This window comes from Lathyrus oleraceus, chromosome 3, assembly GCF_024323335.1.
Source record: "Lathyrus oleraceus cultivar Zhongwan6 chromosome 3, CAAS_Psat_ZW6_1.0, whole genome shotgun sequence".
Lineage (NCBI taxonomy): Eukaryota > Viridiplantae > Streptophyta > Magnoliopsida > Fabales > Fabaceae > Lathyrus > Lathyrus oleraceus.
In genome coordinates this window covers 373,275,928-373,292,443 of record NC_066581.1, presented here as the reverse complement: position 1 = coordinate 373,292,443, position 16,516 = coordinate 373,275,928, and the positions used below count along the sequence as shown (strand labels likewise).

Here is a 16,516-nt window from a genome sequence, read left to right as displayed (position 1 = left end):
TTATTTCTTGTTTAAAGAATTTTTAAATAAATTGTTCTCTTAGCGATTAGATAAGGTTATCAAGTCAAGTGTTCGGTGGTCGTATTAAAGAGTTATTACTTGAAGTGTATAATTGATTCATAGATAATAAATCGAGTTTGACTAGCAATTACTAAAAAATTCTAAAAATCCATAACACTTTAATGTCAAAAATATTGTAACTTAAATTGATTCTTTTATGTTTATTAAATGTGTTAGCCAATTTTCTTTCATAAAAAGATATTTTAATCTGATTTATGTACTTTCTAAATTCTCGTTTCTATTTGTTTTTTATGTTGAAGGATTTGTTAATAGAAAAGTTAACCATTTTAATATTTAAAAATGTTTTTAGAGCACTAATTAGTATTTCTTTAATTATAAAATAATATTGTTTTGTCTTTTAAAGAAAAAAGGAATAAATATTGATTTCTGATCAATTTATGTCAATTCTTACCTATTTAATTATATGATCTCCGACCAATTGCTTGTCTTTCATATTTTATATTTTAAAGATTAAAAAAAGTTGTATGAAAATTCTAAAATTTCGGATATTACAATTTTATGAAAATTTTAAAAAATTTGGTACAGAATTTCATTTAATTTTTTAGAAATTTCAGATAAACACTTTGTTTTTTTATTGAAAATTTTAAAATTTTCGATATGGATGAACATGTTATTTTTTATCTATGCAATCACAATCATCCAAAACTGTCGAGAAAATCCGAAACGTTTAAAAATTCAAACAAATAATACTATCGAAAATTTCACTTTGATTGAAATTTCTGGTATCACCTAATAAATTTTAAATTTTCTAAATTATTTAGAATGTATCAAAAATTTTGAAATTTCCGATATCTCCTAGTAAATTTCAAATTTTTAAAATTATTTGAAATGTATAAAAAAAATTGAAAATTTCGAGATACCAAAAATTTACAATACACTACTACCAGAAATTTCATTTTTGTCAGTAGTTTTGACGATATAAAAATATAAGGAAGTCTCAAGTTAAATGCTCGCTCGATTAGATTAGTTCAACCAATCAATCCAAACTGATTTTAAATCACTGGTTTTAAGCTTGTAACTTAGTGGTCAATTATTGTTTCTTCCTGATTTTAACATGTATAAGACTTTTGTTTCTACTTTACTACAACATAATTACTTAATTAATTTTATTTGTATAATAACTTTAGTACCATGTCCTTAATTTTCAGTTTATAAAATCAACTCATGTTTAATCATTTAATCATTTATTTTATTCTATAAATTTTAATATTGATTTGTTTATACAGCATGATATTTGCTTCCAACTAATAATAACTTCGATTTAAATTAGAGAAAAAAAATCAGGGTTAATTTGGTAATGAATTAAATGTCTAAGTAATCTCATTTCATAAACATTAACTTTCTACAAGTTTGTTATAAATAAATATCACACTAATTCCAACTGATCCAAAATGGTAAAGTGAATTAATTTAACCGGACAAAACTCTGGATAAGTATTTTTTACATTCACAGATTTTTAACTAGAAACTACTACTAATTTTAATTCCTACCCACTTAACATGAAACACCAATAACATATTGCTTAAATTTGATGTTATCATTTTCTTGATATGAAATTTGATTCAACCTAATGAACTATTGATTTCATCATTTAGCCAACATTGTTCCTGATTTAGCTATATAATTTATCACCAACTATTTCAACTTCTTCAACACATTCACAAAAGATTACAGTTTGGGACAGAAAAAAAGTAAGCAAGGTGCAATTTTATACAGGTTTGGTCTCTGACCAGAAATATCACAATTCTGTAAAATTCACAGACTACATAAGTTATTACATATGGAAGATAGCACTGGGTTCACGAAAGAAGAGAGACCAGAGAAACAAACTCCAGCGTAACCCGACCCTTGGACCTTGTGTTTATGACAAAATGCTCCGGGTATTTCCTTAATAGCATAAGTAAGCCATACCAAGGTTTTCCTTTGGATTCAGGACCAGGCCATTCCTCTGATGTGAGATATCTTCTTACTCTACCATGGTGCCAAACACTGCTATACTTATCCACCAACTAACAAAAAACAAAGAAAACATTCAGAGATTAAACAAATGAGAAAACTCAAGTACAGTCCTGTAAAAACATGACATGATAGTAAAAAGTAAAAACAGTACGTATAATAGAGTACCTAGGTTTTTTTTCTTAGATAAATTGGTCTTTGTATCTTGCCAAATGTATACGAGATGCATCATAATGATTTTAAACTATATATCATGATAATTTAAGTCATTCCACAGTCTACCTTCTCCATAAAGCAACCATTAGTGGATTTAAGTTTGAAAATGCTAACAAATGCCCTTGGGATAAGGAATCAAAAAAGGTAATTTTTACATAAAAAATGTGTATTTATTACTTTGAAAAGTGTTTGACTTTTATTTCTAAAGACCAAATTTCATTTTATGAATTCCTTAAACAATGTTTTTAGGGTACTTGTTAGCATATGACCCTTTTAAGTTTCAATATTCCCACCTATGTGGACTGTATGAATTGTCAAAGCATATATGGAAAAGCATCATACTACCAGATGAGAAATAGTTACAACAGCTTTGATGTGACGTCAAAAGCAAACTCGGAAACATCTCATTGTTGCATGAAAATTCTGATATGAAGAAATAAAGATGCTACATTATGATTGATATACAGGTTATCTAATCCTAGGACTCTCAAATACATAGCCTGATGATCCTTTTATATGTTTGGATTCAAATATTTTAATTATTGATCAATTCATTTTAAATGTGTTCCAAATGTGGAAATTGAACAGTAAATCAAGTCAAACACCAGTTATTTAATAGTTACAAACACAAAATTTGATTTCTATATCAAATCAATTCAACTTAACTTGGATTAAATCATGTCCAATTTTGGATAAATCCCAAAGACAAGCCAAGAGTAGATGTTGATTTGGGAAACTATTGGAATCTAGATCGTGTAGGTGTTACGATACTTTCATGTATAGTTTTGGTAAAAACTAAAAGGGATAACAGAAAAGTTTTAGCAGCTTGCCCACGCATACAAATCACGAAATCAAGTGTCGCAACAAATAGTAACTTAAAACAAATAATGGTCACAACTAACCACAGCATGAAGTCTCTCCATAGGCATCCACTCTCCAGGGCCACAAAGATCAGAGAGGACATTAGCTACAGATGATACTACATCCTTTTCTTCCAATTGCTGAAGTTGAAGATTATCAGCATCACGATCTACTCGGGACCTGCCTTCTGCCTTCTTATCTGCAAGTATCAAACCATGGTCATTAAGGTTGTTAAACTTAAAGTCAAGATCCAACCTAGGATTGGAGAAAGAGCGAAACATGTAGATTGTATGATCATAATACGGATTGAAATATCTTAATATTCGAAATTGCATATGCATACTAAAATAACCTCTAAAGCATACTTAAATTTAATCATCCCACAAATCTAAAATGCACAAGTCTCGTGTAAATCAAAAATCAAAAGTCACAAGTCACAAATTAAGCTTAAGTTAAAATATAACAGCCTCATAATATAAACATTAAAATATAGTTTCTTTACTTCTCATCATAACTTTTATCGTGAATAAAAATCATTTGAATAAATCCATAATAAGAAAACCATTCATAACTGAATAAATCCATAATAAAAAAAACATTCATAACTGAAGCCTCAATCACTATGTATAAGTAATATATAGACAACATAACAGGAAACACATTTTCCTATTGTATGAGATTAGCTACATGAATCATACATAGAGAAACATCTAAAGCTTCCTTAATGTCCTAGAGGTTTCCTAGCTCTTCCTCTACCACTAATTGTTGGACTATCCTCAATCTTCTCTATTCTCTATTTTGGAGCTTTTATCAGAATTTCCCACACAAATCAAAATACTTGAGGTAAGAAACTACAATCTCCACCACCATAGGTGCTACAGCATTCTTTCTCTAATACTTCCATTCCTAATCTTATCTCGTCCTATATGTCTATTCATCCATCGTTGCATTCTTATCTTATTTTCTGGTCGACTTTTCAGAATAGCATAATATTCAGTCTCAAATAACATTGCATATCTTATAGCTGAGTGTTAAAAGTTTCTCTTAAGCATCAATGATACTTATCTATCACAAATAATACCAAATGTACCCTTCAATCGCATCCACCTTATTTGAAACCTAAAGTGTACAAACATCTCCCTCTTTTACCTGTCATTTTGTATGATAGGCCCAACATACTTGGTCAATGTGATTTGCATAGCATGGTCTCCAAATCTCTCATCTATAAATATACTTCATCTTACGTCTCCATTAATGCAAAGCATGTACTACCAAAGCTTGTCTCCACATCTCTGCACTTTCATTTACATCTTCTCTTGATTATCTCAATAGACACATTTACAAAATATATATTTCAATGTAAATGCATTTGATTTTACAAGACAAAATATGTTAGCAAGAAAATAAAAATGGAAACTTCATCACATGCAAGGAAACAATACTCAAGCCGCACAACCAACAGTTAATGAGTCAAAAAAGGAGTGATTGCTGGGTAGATCAAAAATGGAAACTTAATTTAACCAAATAAAGTCTACACACTGCATTTTTCACTGGACTTCATTCCAACCCAGTATTAACCAAATCTATGGGTAATTTTGCATGAAGGTTGTAACATCCGAGAGAGAAAATTCACAACAAGTTCAGAAAAGATAGGAAATTTGAATACACGGGAACATGAAAATCTTATCAATAGATGCAACTGAATGTAACTACAATGCAAAAGACAACATCAACATGACAAGTACTTAAGAATTTGGGGAACCCTCTATTAAAGGCTAGTTGTCAATGAGAAAAAATTCAAGCCACTTAAATACTCCACTACGCATCTCATACTACTCGATGTGGTACATACTCACCCCATATACCAAAGTCCCTATCATAAAATATCTGTAATTAAAAAACGCAGATGCTAACATGTTCCCGTATGACATTTGTTCGTGTGCTAAAAATAGAAAGTTTGTATTAGAAATTATGCATTCAATTTCTAAAAAAGTTAAAAATTGCTTTTTTGTAGACATAATTTTTATTTGTATATTCCTTAACATGTGCCCTTAGGGCATATGTCACCAAGACCCTTAAAATATAATGAAAATCTACATTAAAATGGAAGGAATTTCTATCACTTATCAATCATTAAAGTTATTAATTCTGGATGACAGTTTTGAGCAGTTAATTCCAACTGTTCTAGTGAGAAATCAGAACAGCTGTTGTAATGAAGATGATAGATACAAGTTAAATAATTCATACTGCATGTATATAAATGCTCAAAAATACACAAGAACCTGTTTATAGTTATAAAAAATCATAGCAGTCATTGTAACTTGAATCAAAGTTTAAACAAGGTTTCAAACCCTATAGGCTGTTATAATTGAGAAAAAGAGAGGGCAAAATTGTGAGGGGAAAAAAAAATATTGCTGAATAACTGAGGAAGTGGGGACAAGAAGGGCTCATCGTCAATGATTGAAATTGCCATAATTGTGGCCGCACCCGGGAACGTAACGCAAAATGCTCCACATTTCAGTTTCCATATTCAATCACGCGCAATTGATAACTCTGAGCCACATTTGACAGCAATGCCATTAAAAGCAACAAGGAATTGATAGTAATTTAAATAGAAATAGTTATGGTCTATTAAGTACATTAAACAGCAACAAAAATAGTAACTCCAGAAGGAAGAAAAAAACTAACTAATATACCCTACAGTTGAGTGATACTCATAGATGCTACCTAGAATCAGCTTAAAATGTGAGATTATCACGTGTAACATAGAAATGAATGCACATAGGTCTTGACACAAGGTGTCAAAATTGGCGTATTTAAACCTTCTATGTTTTTTTGTTATAATGTGAATCCAATCAATTCAACCTATGAATCATTTTTATATTTACATGATGATAATGGATACAAAACTTCAGACTTAAACATTCATATCTATCGGATTTAATAGTAGTTATTATTTACCCCCTCTTGGCTCGTGCAAAAAATGTGATAATCATCTACACAGCTGTGATACTCATAGGTCCTACCGCTAGAATTAGACACACGATGTTGACACTTAAAATATGAGATTAACACATGTAATGTAGAGAAAAATGAACACACGAGTTTTGACACCATGTGTCAAAATTGGTATATAAGCAGCTTCGATGTTTGTTGTTGTAATCTATGCTGTCAATTCCTATTGTGGAGCGGCCGACCTCAAAACCGGGATTGTGGGACCGCAGATAACGAGATGGCTGCAATTCTACTACTTTTTACTAAATATCTAAAAAATATATTTTATATATATAAGTAATATGAAATTGTTTATTTAAGGTATGATTGAGTTTATTTAAGGCCCATCATGTGAAACACAAACCCTAAAACTGACTGATGTCTTCTCTAACTAAATCCTAAAACTGAAAGGTCCTCTTCTGTGAGAGCAGCCTCTTCTCTCTTGCTGTTGATGGCTGTTGTGCCCCTGAATCTTTCTTTTCCACATCCTTAGTTTCTTCTAGAATTCTATTTCTTCTTTCTTGCTTCTTCATTTCTTCTTGTCATGTGAAGGTAGTGTACTGGCCGGAAAAACGCCAAATCACGGCTGGAATGTTGCCGATGTATACTGTAGTGAGCTCCAAGCCTGAAACAAGTAGCAGGCAACAGCCATACCACCGTGTTTGGGGATGGCCATGCATTGTTCCATGCCAGCACACCGCTATCACACCACTATATATCACTTTTGAGTTTTGACAACAAAGGTTATGATGCGAATTCAACAAATTCCCCCATTTAATGTCATTATTCTACCCTTTATTAATTCAAGACAGGTGAAATGTAAAAACCCTCTAATAAATAATACCATCAAGAGTAGTATAGGTAAGTAATGAGAACATAAAGTGATTTGATACAGTATCAAATAGTTTTTGAATTGTTCCGACGTAATGAGAACTTTTATTTGAATGTTAGAATGGTTAAATTGGACTCCAAATTATAGAAAATTTAAATATGCCAATTTTGACACCTAGGGTTTACATAAACATACATGCATATACACATATATAGAGGTGAATTCTAAGGCACCGTGCCGCACGTTGTTTGATGGGTTAGACTATGTAGACCTATGATAGCTGATGTTGGACCATCACATTTGTAGACCATAAATCAAAGGGTTGCAAGTCTGTGATAACTTTCAAAGCGGTAATCGGAAGAAAATGACAAAAAAATAAAAATGAGTTTTGCATAATTAATACCCATGTGTCTCATTCTAAATTTGTCATATCATATCTACAGACTTCACTTTCCCATTACTAAAGAACAGCCAAGCCAGCAAAATACCAAAAAAAAAGTAAAAAAACTCAAAGTGCATAAACAGGGGAACACAAAAACAGAGTAAATTGCGACTAGACCAGGTTCTCCCAGCACCCAAGACAAAGCTCCAAGTCCAGACTTGTAGTCGGTAATCACAAACCAAAGTCCAGACTTGTAGTCGGTAATCACAAACCAAAGTCCAGATTTCCAATTGCAGCTCCTAATAGTTGGCATTAGCCTTGGGTAGTGAATTTTTCTCGGGTTAATTTCCTCTACACTATGGAACATACAAAGGGTTAATTTTGGTGAGTTTTATCCAGGTTTTGGCCTAGTTATTGATGGATTTTCTGCATCAACTAGGATTGGTGGATTAACGACCCCACCAAATTTTCCAACACGCAATCCTATCACAATGCCAGCCATACATGTTCTGAGCTGGAATCAGGATCGGTCAAGCTTGCATAACACGTAGAATTGCACATTGCTACAATCTGCCTTTTGATTTTGACATCTATGGTCTACACACTCACCACTGGCCGTTATATACAAATTTGTTAATTATTTAAAAACTCTAGCAATAAGTGGCTTATAGGCATAACTAGTTCATACTATAGTGCCTGCTATATTGTAGACCAAAGTATGCTACATTTAATACTATTCAATTCAAGCTTTTAAGTAGAGGTCTGCTGCTGCATTTGATCGCAATTCTCTTTCTCCATGATACCAAGGAGTGTGATGCAAACAATTAAAACCATGATTGAAGTGAAACAATATCCTCATATCACTGAAAGATGGGCATATCATGTGCCCCATAACAAGATATAGACAGAAGGGAACTTAAATGTACAAGAGATGCAATAAGCTTCAAATATGACATAAAACTAAATATCCAACTAGAAGACAACTTGAACTAATCATCTTAGGTCATCTTGCGATTGGGCTATAGGCAATGTAGTCAAACATGAGATTTTAAGTAGGATCTAAAGGCTGATGAAAGATTGTAACATGAGGATCGTAATACGACTCGCAAGATCCTAGCAAATGGCGACATTGTAATTATACACACACACACAAAGCATAAAAATATATAATACATAAACAAAATAATCTATAAAGCAAAACATTAAACTAAGTTATTAATAATTCTGAGACCCACTTGAAGCCATTAAATCATAGAGACCACATAATTAAGCTTGTCAAAGAGACAAGGAAGAAACAAAATTGCAGTGAAGAGGTGGAGGATGAGAGGCACTTGCAGAGAGAGGAAAGACCGAGTGTCGCTAGAGAAAACATGTGTTTTGTTGGTTTTAAAGAAAAACATGACCCATTTTTAGCAAAGCCTGGAAAAACGGGTGGCCTAACATGGAAACCTTATCGGTCCTGCTCAAAACACTGACTCTTAACTAAGAAAAGCAATTTTGGCAATCTTGCTCCGATCCTACGTGCCAGCACTCATCTGGCTACGTTGGCTATAGGAGGATATATTTACTTAATCATCAGCTTATCCCTAGCACATTGACAATATAGGCCTTAGAGTATTAAAAAATGATAGGCCTCAACTCAACACAAGTTCCATCACATATACTAAATGTGAAGCTCATATATGGCTTTAAATGGTGAAAACTGCCAGAAGATAACAATGACGATGTTGTAAATTCATTGTTTCTACACCAGCAAATGCATATTCTAAACTTGAGACTCCGTTCCATACTTATTGGGTTGCAGTCCAAATATTACATGAGAAGGATGAAGACTATGTGGGTTTAATATTGTGCAGGTATGATTTTTATTAGAAAACCTTCAAGGGAATCTCAAGTTTTGTGATCCTGTCAGTCCTCTCAGCAATAGCAGCCACAACTATGATCTTAAGAAAACTATAAATAACTACCCTAAGTGTTCATACAACCTTCCTCAATAATGTTCTATACGTTTATTATTATAAAAATTGGTGTTAGATGATACAACCCAATGACGCTGGTTAATCCATATATTGAAGTTCATTAGAAAACAAAAGGATCGTTCTGAAAATTTAAGTTCAAAAGACTCTCATTCCCATTACTAGAACGCTCTCCTTAGAATTTACCAACTCACTTGTAAAACCAAAGATAGTCCTCATCAGTGTTATCAAATAGCAGCTATGGCCTCTATGGCAGATATACATGGAGGTTTTTGGGCTCACTGCAATGGTAAATATCAGCTGATATTGCGGGTTTTCCTGCCATAATCCGCTATAATGGCACCGCGCCGCAAAGCGGCTGGTATGGCGGGACTTTGGCTCTTCGCCATGGACCGCCATCGACAACACTGGTCCTCATCACAAAAGACAACTCGGGAGGAGTGATGTTTCACAAAATGCCAGGACAACTTCTCAATGTACTAAATCATTTGAATCTAATCCACAATATTTTCTAGTCTTACTATAAAGAACCTACCAATTGATTCCATGATCTACCTCATCCTCGACTGCAAAGAGAATCTCATGTTCCGTAGTATCCTTATAGTTCCCCCATTAATTGCAATTACAACTACGATCTTAAAAACAAATGATAAAGAACTATGTAAGTGTAGGTAAGACCCTGCTTTTACAAATTCTATACTTTCATTAAAAACTTGGTTTTAGAGGCTTAAGACAATATAGCCCAATGACATTGGTTAATCCATCAAGTAGACCCTTTCAGATCATGACACTCCCTTTCCCAACCCCATGGAGAAGAATGCAATGCAACTATATATAACCTCCTGGAAATATTGCAACCCAATAGAAAAGCCACAGCAAAAAGTAACACTCACACACAGACACAAACAGATACAATAGCCACTACAGAAGATAAAGCTATGTAACCTAATAAAACCAATCATCCACGGACAAAACACAATTCTAAAAATAACATTCTAGCAAACCAAAAATTCTAACAAAAACAACACTCTAGCAAACTAAAAATCCCAAACAAAAAATAAAACCCTAGCTGCCAGCATATAAACTACTAGTACAAGTTAAATATACAAGAACCCAACCACACACCCTCACTAGAAAGCAGGGCATAGACACACAAAACTGAAACCTCCTTCAGCAAACTGGATAAAACATTAAAACCAGCATTCACAAAGGAACAACATTACATAGCCTCTTACCACATCAACAAGAGGACACAACAGAAAAATTGTATATTCATAACTATTGCAAAATAAAATTCCTTCAATCCAAGTATCTGCTGTGAAATTTATTCAAATTGAGTCTAAAATCTAAATCACAGAACAATCACAGCAATATAAAAGAAATTCTCAACAAAGACTAACCAATTGGTCCAGGCAGAGAAGCCTTTCCCCCAGAACCAACTCCACCACCATACCCATAACCATCATAAGCCTCCCTCCTGTTAACCTTCTTCCCACTACTACCACCACCACCAACAACAACATCAACATCAACATCATCATCCATCTCATACTCCTCTTCATAATACTCCCTCCTCTCTTTCTTCACCATCGCGCCACCCGACCCTGCAGGACGTCCATAACCATAATGCGGCTGAACAGGCGGAGGAAGAGCAGGAGAAGGAGCAGGAGGAGCAATAGCTGAGGAATGATGATTAGCATAATGCCGAGTACCAACTGAGCCACCGCCGCCGAGTATACTACGAACAGGAAGCAAAAAGTAAAACTCCTTATCACCGATCTGAAGAAGATCCTGAGAATCAAGCTTAACAGGAGGGTTACCAGGGAGATGAAGAACACCTTCAACTAAACAACCGTTCTTCCCAAGAACTTCTAAAGCAAAACGACGCCGCGTGAAGTCGTAGAAGATACGGGCGTGATGACGTGAGATGTTCATTCCGCCACCGAGACTCGAAAGGTCGACATCGACGGTGGATTTCTTGGAGTTCCGGCCGAGGATTATGGAGTAGGTTTGCATATAGTATTCGAAGTCTTCGCCTTGAAGCTTGGCGAAACCGGCTTCCACGTCACCACCGCCGGTGCTCGCAGTTCCCATCGCGAATTGAAGAATGAAACGGAGAGAAAGAGAGGGGTTTGTGAAAGTGAGATGAATGAGAAGAATGAAACGTTCCCCAAATAATAAAGTAATACTAGTACTAATTTTATTCAAAATAAATAATAATGATTTCAAAAAGTGCAAAACTTTATACAAAATTTTAGGCTTCTCTTTGTTCATAAAAGTTGACTAACTTGATATGTTTTTGTTTTTAGTTCTTAATTATTATTATTTTTAATTATTTTTTAATGTTAAAATTATTTTGATTTGAATATCTATATAGAAAATTTAAAATAAAAATTCACATAAAACATGTTGATTTTAAATATTCAATACTAAAGATTATTTTTACAAAAAAAAATAGTTTAGGTATTAAAAATAAAAATATGCCAACTTAATAGACTATTTCAGTGAAAACTTTATTACATTTGATTCAAAGTATTGAAGTTGTAAAAAATAAAAATTTGATTCAAAGTATAAAGGGTTTTATTTTATCATATTAATATTTATTTTTTCATCATATTTTTTATTATTTATTAATATCTTCTTCTAATTTTTCAATTTTTTAATGTTATTATATTGATAAATTTTTTGATATTTTTTATTATTTATGAATATCATCTTTCAATTTTTAAATATTTTAATTTAGTTAATAAAATATATATTTCTAAATTTTCTCATACTTTTTTTCTTATATAAATTAAAAAGTAGTATTACGTGGGACACAAAGAATGTTGAAACAATATTTGTTTATGTCCTTAAAAGATTTTGATGATAACGAATTATTTAAAGAATAATAGGATTTTCTAATAAGTTGTTCAAGTGTGCAAGATCACAAACATAGAATTTATCCTGATTGAAAATATATGTGAAAAAGAAATTTAAAGTCTGATTATAATTGATTAAGAATCTGAACTTATTCATTGCCTCTAAAGGCATCAGACTCTGGACTCATGACGCAGCTTTTGATGATAACTCAGTTTTTAAGAACGTGGAGAGCAGTTGATCTGGAAACTGCACCAAAGCAAGTCTTGTCTTATCAAAGCCCCGGAAATCTGGACAGAGTCAACTAAGGTTTAGTTTTGCAAGGCTCAAGGAATGATGATGTGACATCTTTAGTCTATTCTATCTTTTGATAGATACCTGGTACTTCAAAAGGTGCTTTGGACTATGTCATTATTCAGTGGACAAAGCTTCAGACCGATGCAAGTCTCCAACGTCTCTCTTTACATAATTCTTCACTAAATTTGCTCGTTATGTTCAAATCTTTCAATGACTCTATATCAACCTCTATAAAAGTAAGGTGGAGATTCAAAGGAAGGTTATAACATCACAATGCATTACAACATCTTTGGCATAACTTTGAGCTGTTATTTTTTGTAACTATTATTGCTTAAGATTTTAAGATTTTTTATCTTTGTTTATCTTAGAAATCTTAGAAAGGTTGAAAATCTTTGTGATTGTTGGACAACTGTTATCTTATGATTGTGTATCAAAGTGTAGCAGTTATCTTTTCGAATAAACTTTTGTTTAAAGTAGAGGAAGTCTCTTGCATGCGTACATGAGCAAGGAAGTCTCTTTCTAGGTTGATTAAGCAAGGAAGTCTCTTGTATGAGGACTTGAACAAAGAAGTCTCTTTCTAGGTTGATTGAGCAGTGAAGTCTCTTACAAGTTGTAGCGGTGTATTCGTGACCATTGAGCTATGGATAAACTCAACGTCAATAAAATCAGAGTCGCCACCGCGCTTTTATTGTTTCCAAAGGAAAAGGAAAAAGTACGAACAAAACCCAAAGATAAGAAGTTTCAAATCAAAACTAATAAAATGTCAGAGATTACAGGTAAGTGGGTGGTTACACAGAGGGAAGGTATTAGCACCCAAAGTGTCATAGGTACTCCTAGGGAGCCCTTTTTGTGTGCAAGGGGTTTAGTTGAAAAGATGTTTGGTAAAAATAGAATGGGGGATGAGAAAATAATTCATTTGTTATATTTTTGTGTTTGACAAGACCTTCTGTCTTATGTCTACGTACCAACATAAAACGATGGATCAAAACCCCGTAGTTCGTGGTAAAAAATTTAAAGAAGTTGATGGATTGATTTTAACAAAAGTTTAAATGAGGTTGTTGGTTACTTTTTTGTCTTTTTTAAAGTTAAGTCAATATGATTAAGTTTATTTACAAGGTCGATTAAGAAAATGTTTTGAAAAATCAATGGCATAAGGGCAAAGTTTCTACTCTTTTAAAACAAGTTTAAGTTGAAAACACAAACAAAGAAAGTTTTTAAAATGAGGGAGAGATTTTGAAATTTAAGAAAGAAGTGAGGAGATGAAGGGATTACCCTAGACAAAATTTAAAATTTAAGAGTTGAAAAGATCTGACAAATGGGAAGCAATCCACCAGACAAGAATGTCAGATAGAAACACATTTCTTTTAGACTTTTGAGCAAACAATAAGCATAAGCAACATCCAAGAAAATAATATGAAGACCAAGGCATCAAATAAAGATAACCATAATATCCAAGCAAACACTCCAATAGCTGTTGTACCCTAAAATTTGCCCTCCCCTTTTCTTCATATTTCCATCTAACCATTTGACCAGAGTTTAATTGCATACATTATTAACTCATGCATAAGCATCATTCATTAACATGGATTCCGAGTGTTTGACTTGCAGGGCTTTGGTTTGTTCATACAATGACTGGAAATGCTTGGTTTGGACTTGCCCCGAAACACCGAGGCCTCCAAAACCCTAATCTCAGGTGATCTTAGTGTATCACACTCAGCATCCGGTACTTGGTCTGTGCATTTTGTCCTGTTTGGTGCTCGAGTCTTTTTGTCATAACCTAAGTCCTTAGTCTCATAACTTCCATCCACCCTCATTCATTCACTCGACCATCGTCATGCCCCTATTGCTTGGTTTATAGGGTCACGTTCCCCGCTTCTATGAGTCGGTTATAGATCTTGAGTTTGGGTTCATGGTCGTGTTCATGTATTGAGTCAAGTCATTTTCATTCAATTGGTCAACTCCATTCATTTTTATCCCTAAAATATTCATTACATACAAAAAGGGTGCAAAAAAAGGTATTGCATTGGAAAAAACTCATTTTTGGAGGTTTTTAGCCCTGTGAGTTGACTCATGACTCGGCGCAAACCCCCCAGGTCCGAAAAGATCGACCCACCGGTCAACTCAATTATGGGAAATTTGAGTGAGTCGACTCACTCACTCTCCACGTCAACTCATCCACCTTTTTCTTTGAACCCTATTCCCTCGGGTCGGAACAGGTCGACCCCCAGGTCGACTCAATTTTGGGAATTCCTGATTGAGTCGACTCACCCGTCCCTTGCATCGACTCATTGCCAATTTTCCTTTCAATCGTTTCACCGTGGGTCCGGACAGGTCGATCCATCATTCAACTCAACCATGGGAAAGACTTTGTTTGAGTCGACTCAGTCCCTATTGAGTCGACTCATAGCTTGTTTTGCAGGATTTTTGCACTACTAATGTGAGGATGAAACTTGTGGGGTTGAAGCATGATCTCTCATCATTGAAGATGGCAAAGGCTTACAATCCAAGACCAATGCACACCTGCATGAATACTGGGAAAGCCGTGAGCATTCGACAACACTCCAAGGTTCGGTACTTCATCAAGCTTCAACCACATGCGTTATGAATACAATATTTCTGCAGCAAAACAAGTGCAGTAAATTCACTAACACTTCAACTTGAACAATCATAACCAAAGCCAAAATCACTCTTGCACAACATAACTACACAATGAGTAACCTACAGTTGCAAGTCATGATAGTTATATTTTGTGCCTTAGCCAACAGCAAAGTCTAATTTCATTCGATTTGTCACCTGCAATAGCCAGTCATAAATCACCATTTCCACTAAATTAACCAGTTAACTAACTTCCAACTCAGTGAGTTAACTACCTAAACTCACTGAGTTCATCCCAACTAACTTCAGACCTCATTTAACTAATTCCAAGCCTCACTAATCCCAAGTCTAATCACTATAAATTCTCATCTCCATCATCATTTAAGGCTAGCTACACTTTTTGCATTCATCACCTTTAATTCTCTACAATTTTTCTCTGAATCCTCTCCCTCTCACACTCAAAGCTCAATTCCCCAAAACTCCATTGAAGCTTCAAGAAGAGTGAGCTTAACCTGATCATACTACAATATTTGTGAAAAGGAAGATTCATAAAGCAAGCAAGTCAGAGGAAGATAAAGGCAATATTTCACCTATTTGTCCAAGTGATTTTCCGTCTTCATCTTCTCCGATCAACACTCGTCGGAGCAATTCTCAGCTTAGGAGGTAGGTCCCCTTTTCATAGAGTTTTGGTTGTTGTGCTGAACATTACACGATGCTATTACAAACCCTTATCGTGAGGAGCTCCGAATCTTGTTCATGGAGGAGTATTATAGATCTGAGTTTTTTGGGGTTCTTGAGGATTTTGTCTCATTATTGGATTAAGGACAGGAATTAGAGAATTTGGAGAGTGGATCCTTGTCCAGGAGGCGGAGATGAAGATGAAGGTGTTTCCGCTTTTCATTTCCGGTAGCCACCGTCGCCGGAAGTGATTTCCTTGTACTATAGTACTGCAATTATTCCTTGAAGTGGTAATTTAGTGCGATTCAAATCGAACGATTGATAAGGTCTTCATTAATGCAAGAAACAACTACAAGGATTCTTCTCTCTCCACTTGAAAGTTAAGACGCAAATTACATGCCATGAGCCTTAAGTAGTAAAGAAGGAATGAGGCTGGAGCTTTCCTACACTCATTCTGGATATCCTTGGGTGCGAGACGTTTGGCTCGTTGCTTATCGTATCCACCTTTACTCATAAACTTTAGCGTGATTCTTATCAAATAACTATCAAGTATTTTCCATTTATATCACTTCAATTCTAATCATTCCATCACATTCTTTTGCCTCCAATCATTCTTGCTTCCAGCCCTAGTGGGATGAACTATGAAAGCTCTGATTTCCTTATTGCACTATAAGGGTACGTAGGCAGGAGAACCCGATTTCTTCGTGAGTTATCTTATTTATCATTCAATCAATCATTCTTCATTCATTCAACATATACCACCTTTTAAGATCAATCATACTTTCCCTT

At 34.2% G+C, this 16,516-nt stretch overlaps 1 protein-coding gene across 1 annotated transcript; it reads right to left on the bottom strand.

Moving 5' to 3' along the window:
• Positions 1-1,771: 1,771 nt before the first annotated feature.
• On the bottom strand, positions 1,772-11,507 carry LOC127127788 (FHA domain-containing protein FHA2). The gene is made up of 3 exons (XM_051057071.1): positions 10,699-11,507; positions 3,156-3,313; positions 1,772-2,090 (listed from the first exon to the last, which is right to left on the bottom strand). Exons 1-3 carry the CDS (start codon positions 11,390-11,392, stop codon positions 1,881-1,883), a joined length of 1,062 nt encoding a protein of 353 aa, XP_050913028.1. The 5' UTR covers positions 11,393-11,507; the 3' UTR covers positions 1,772-1,880.
• Between the last annotated feature and the right edge of the window lie 5,009 nt (positions 11,508-16,516).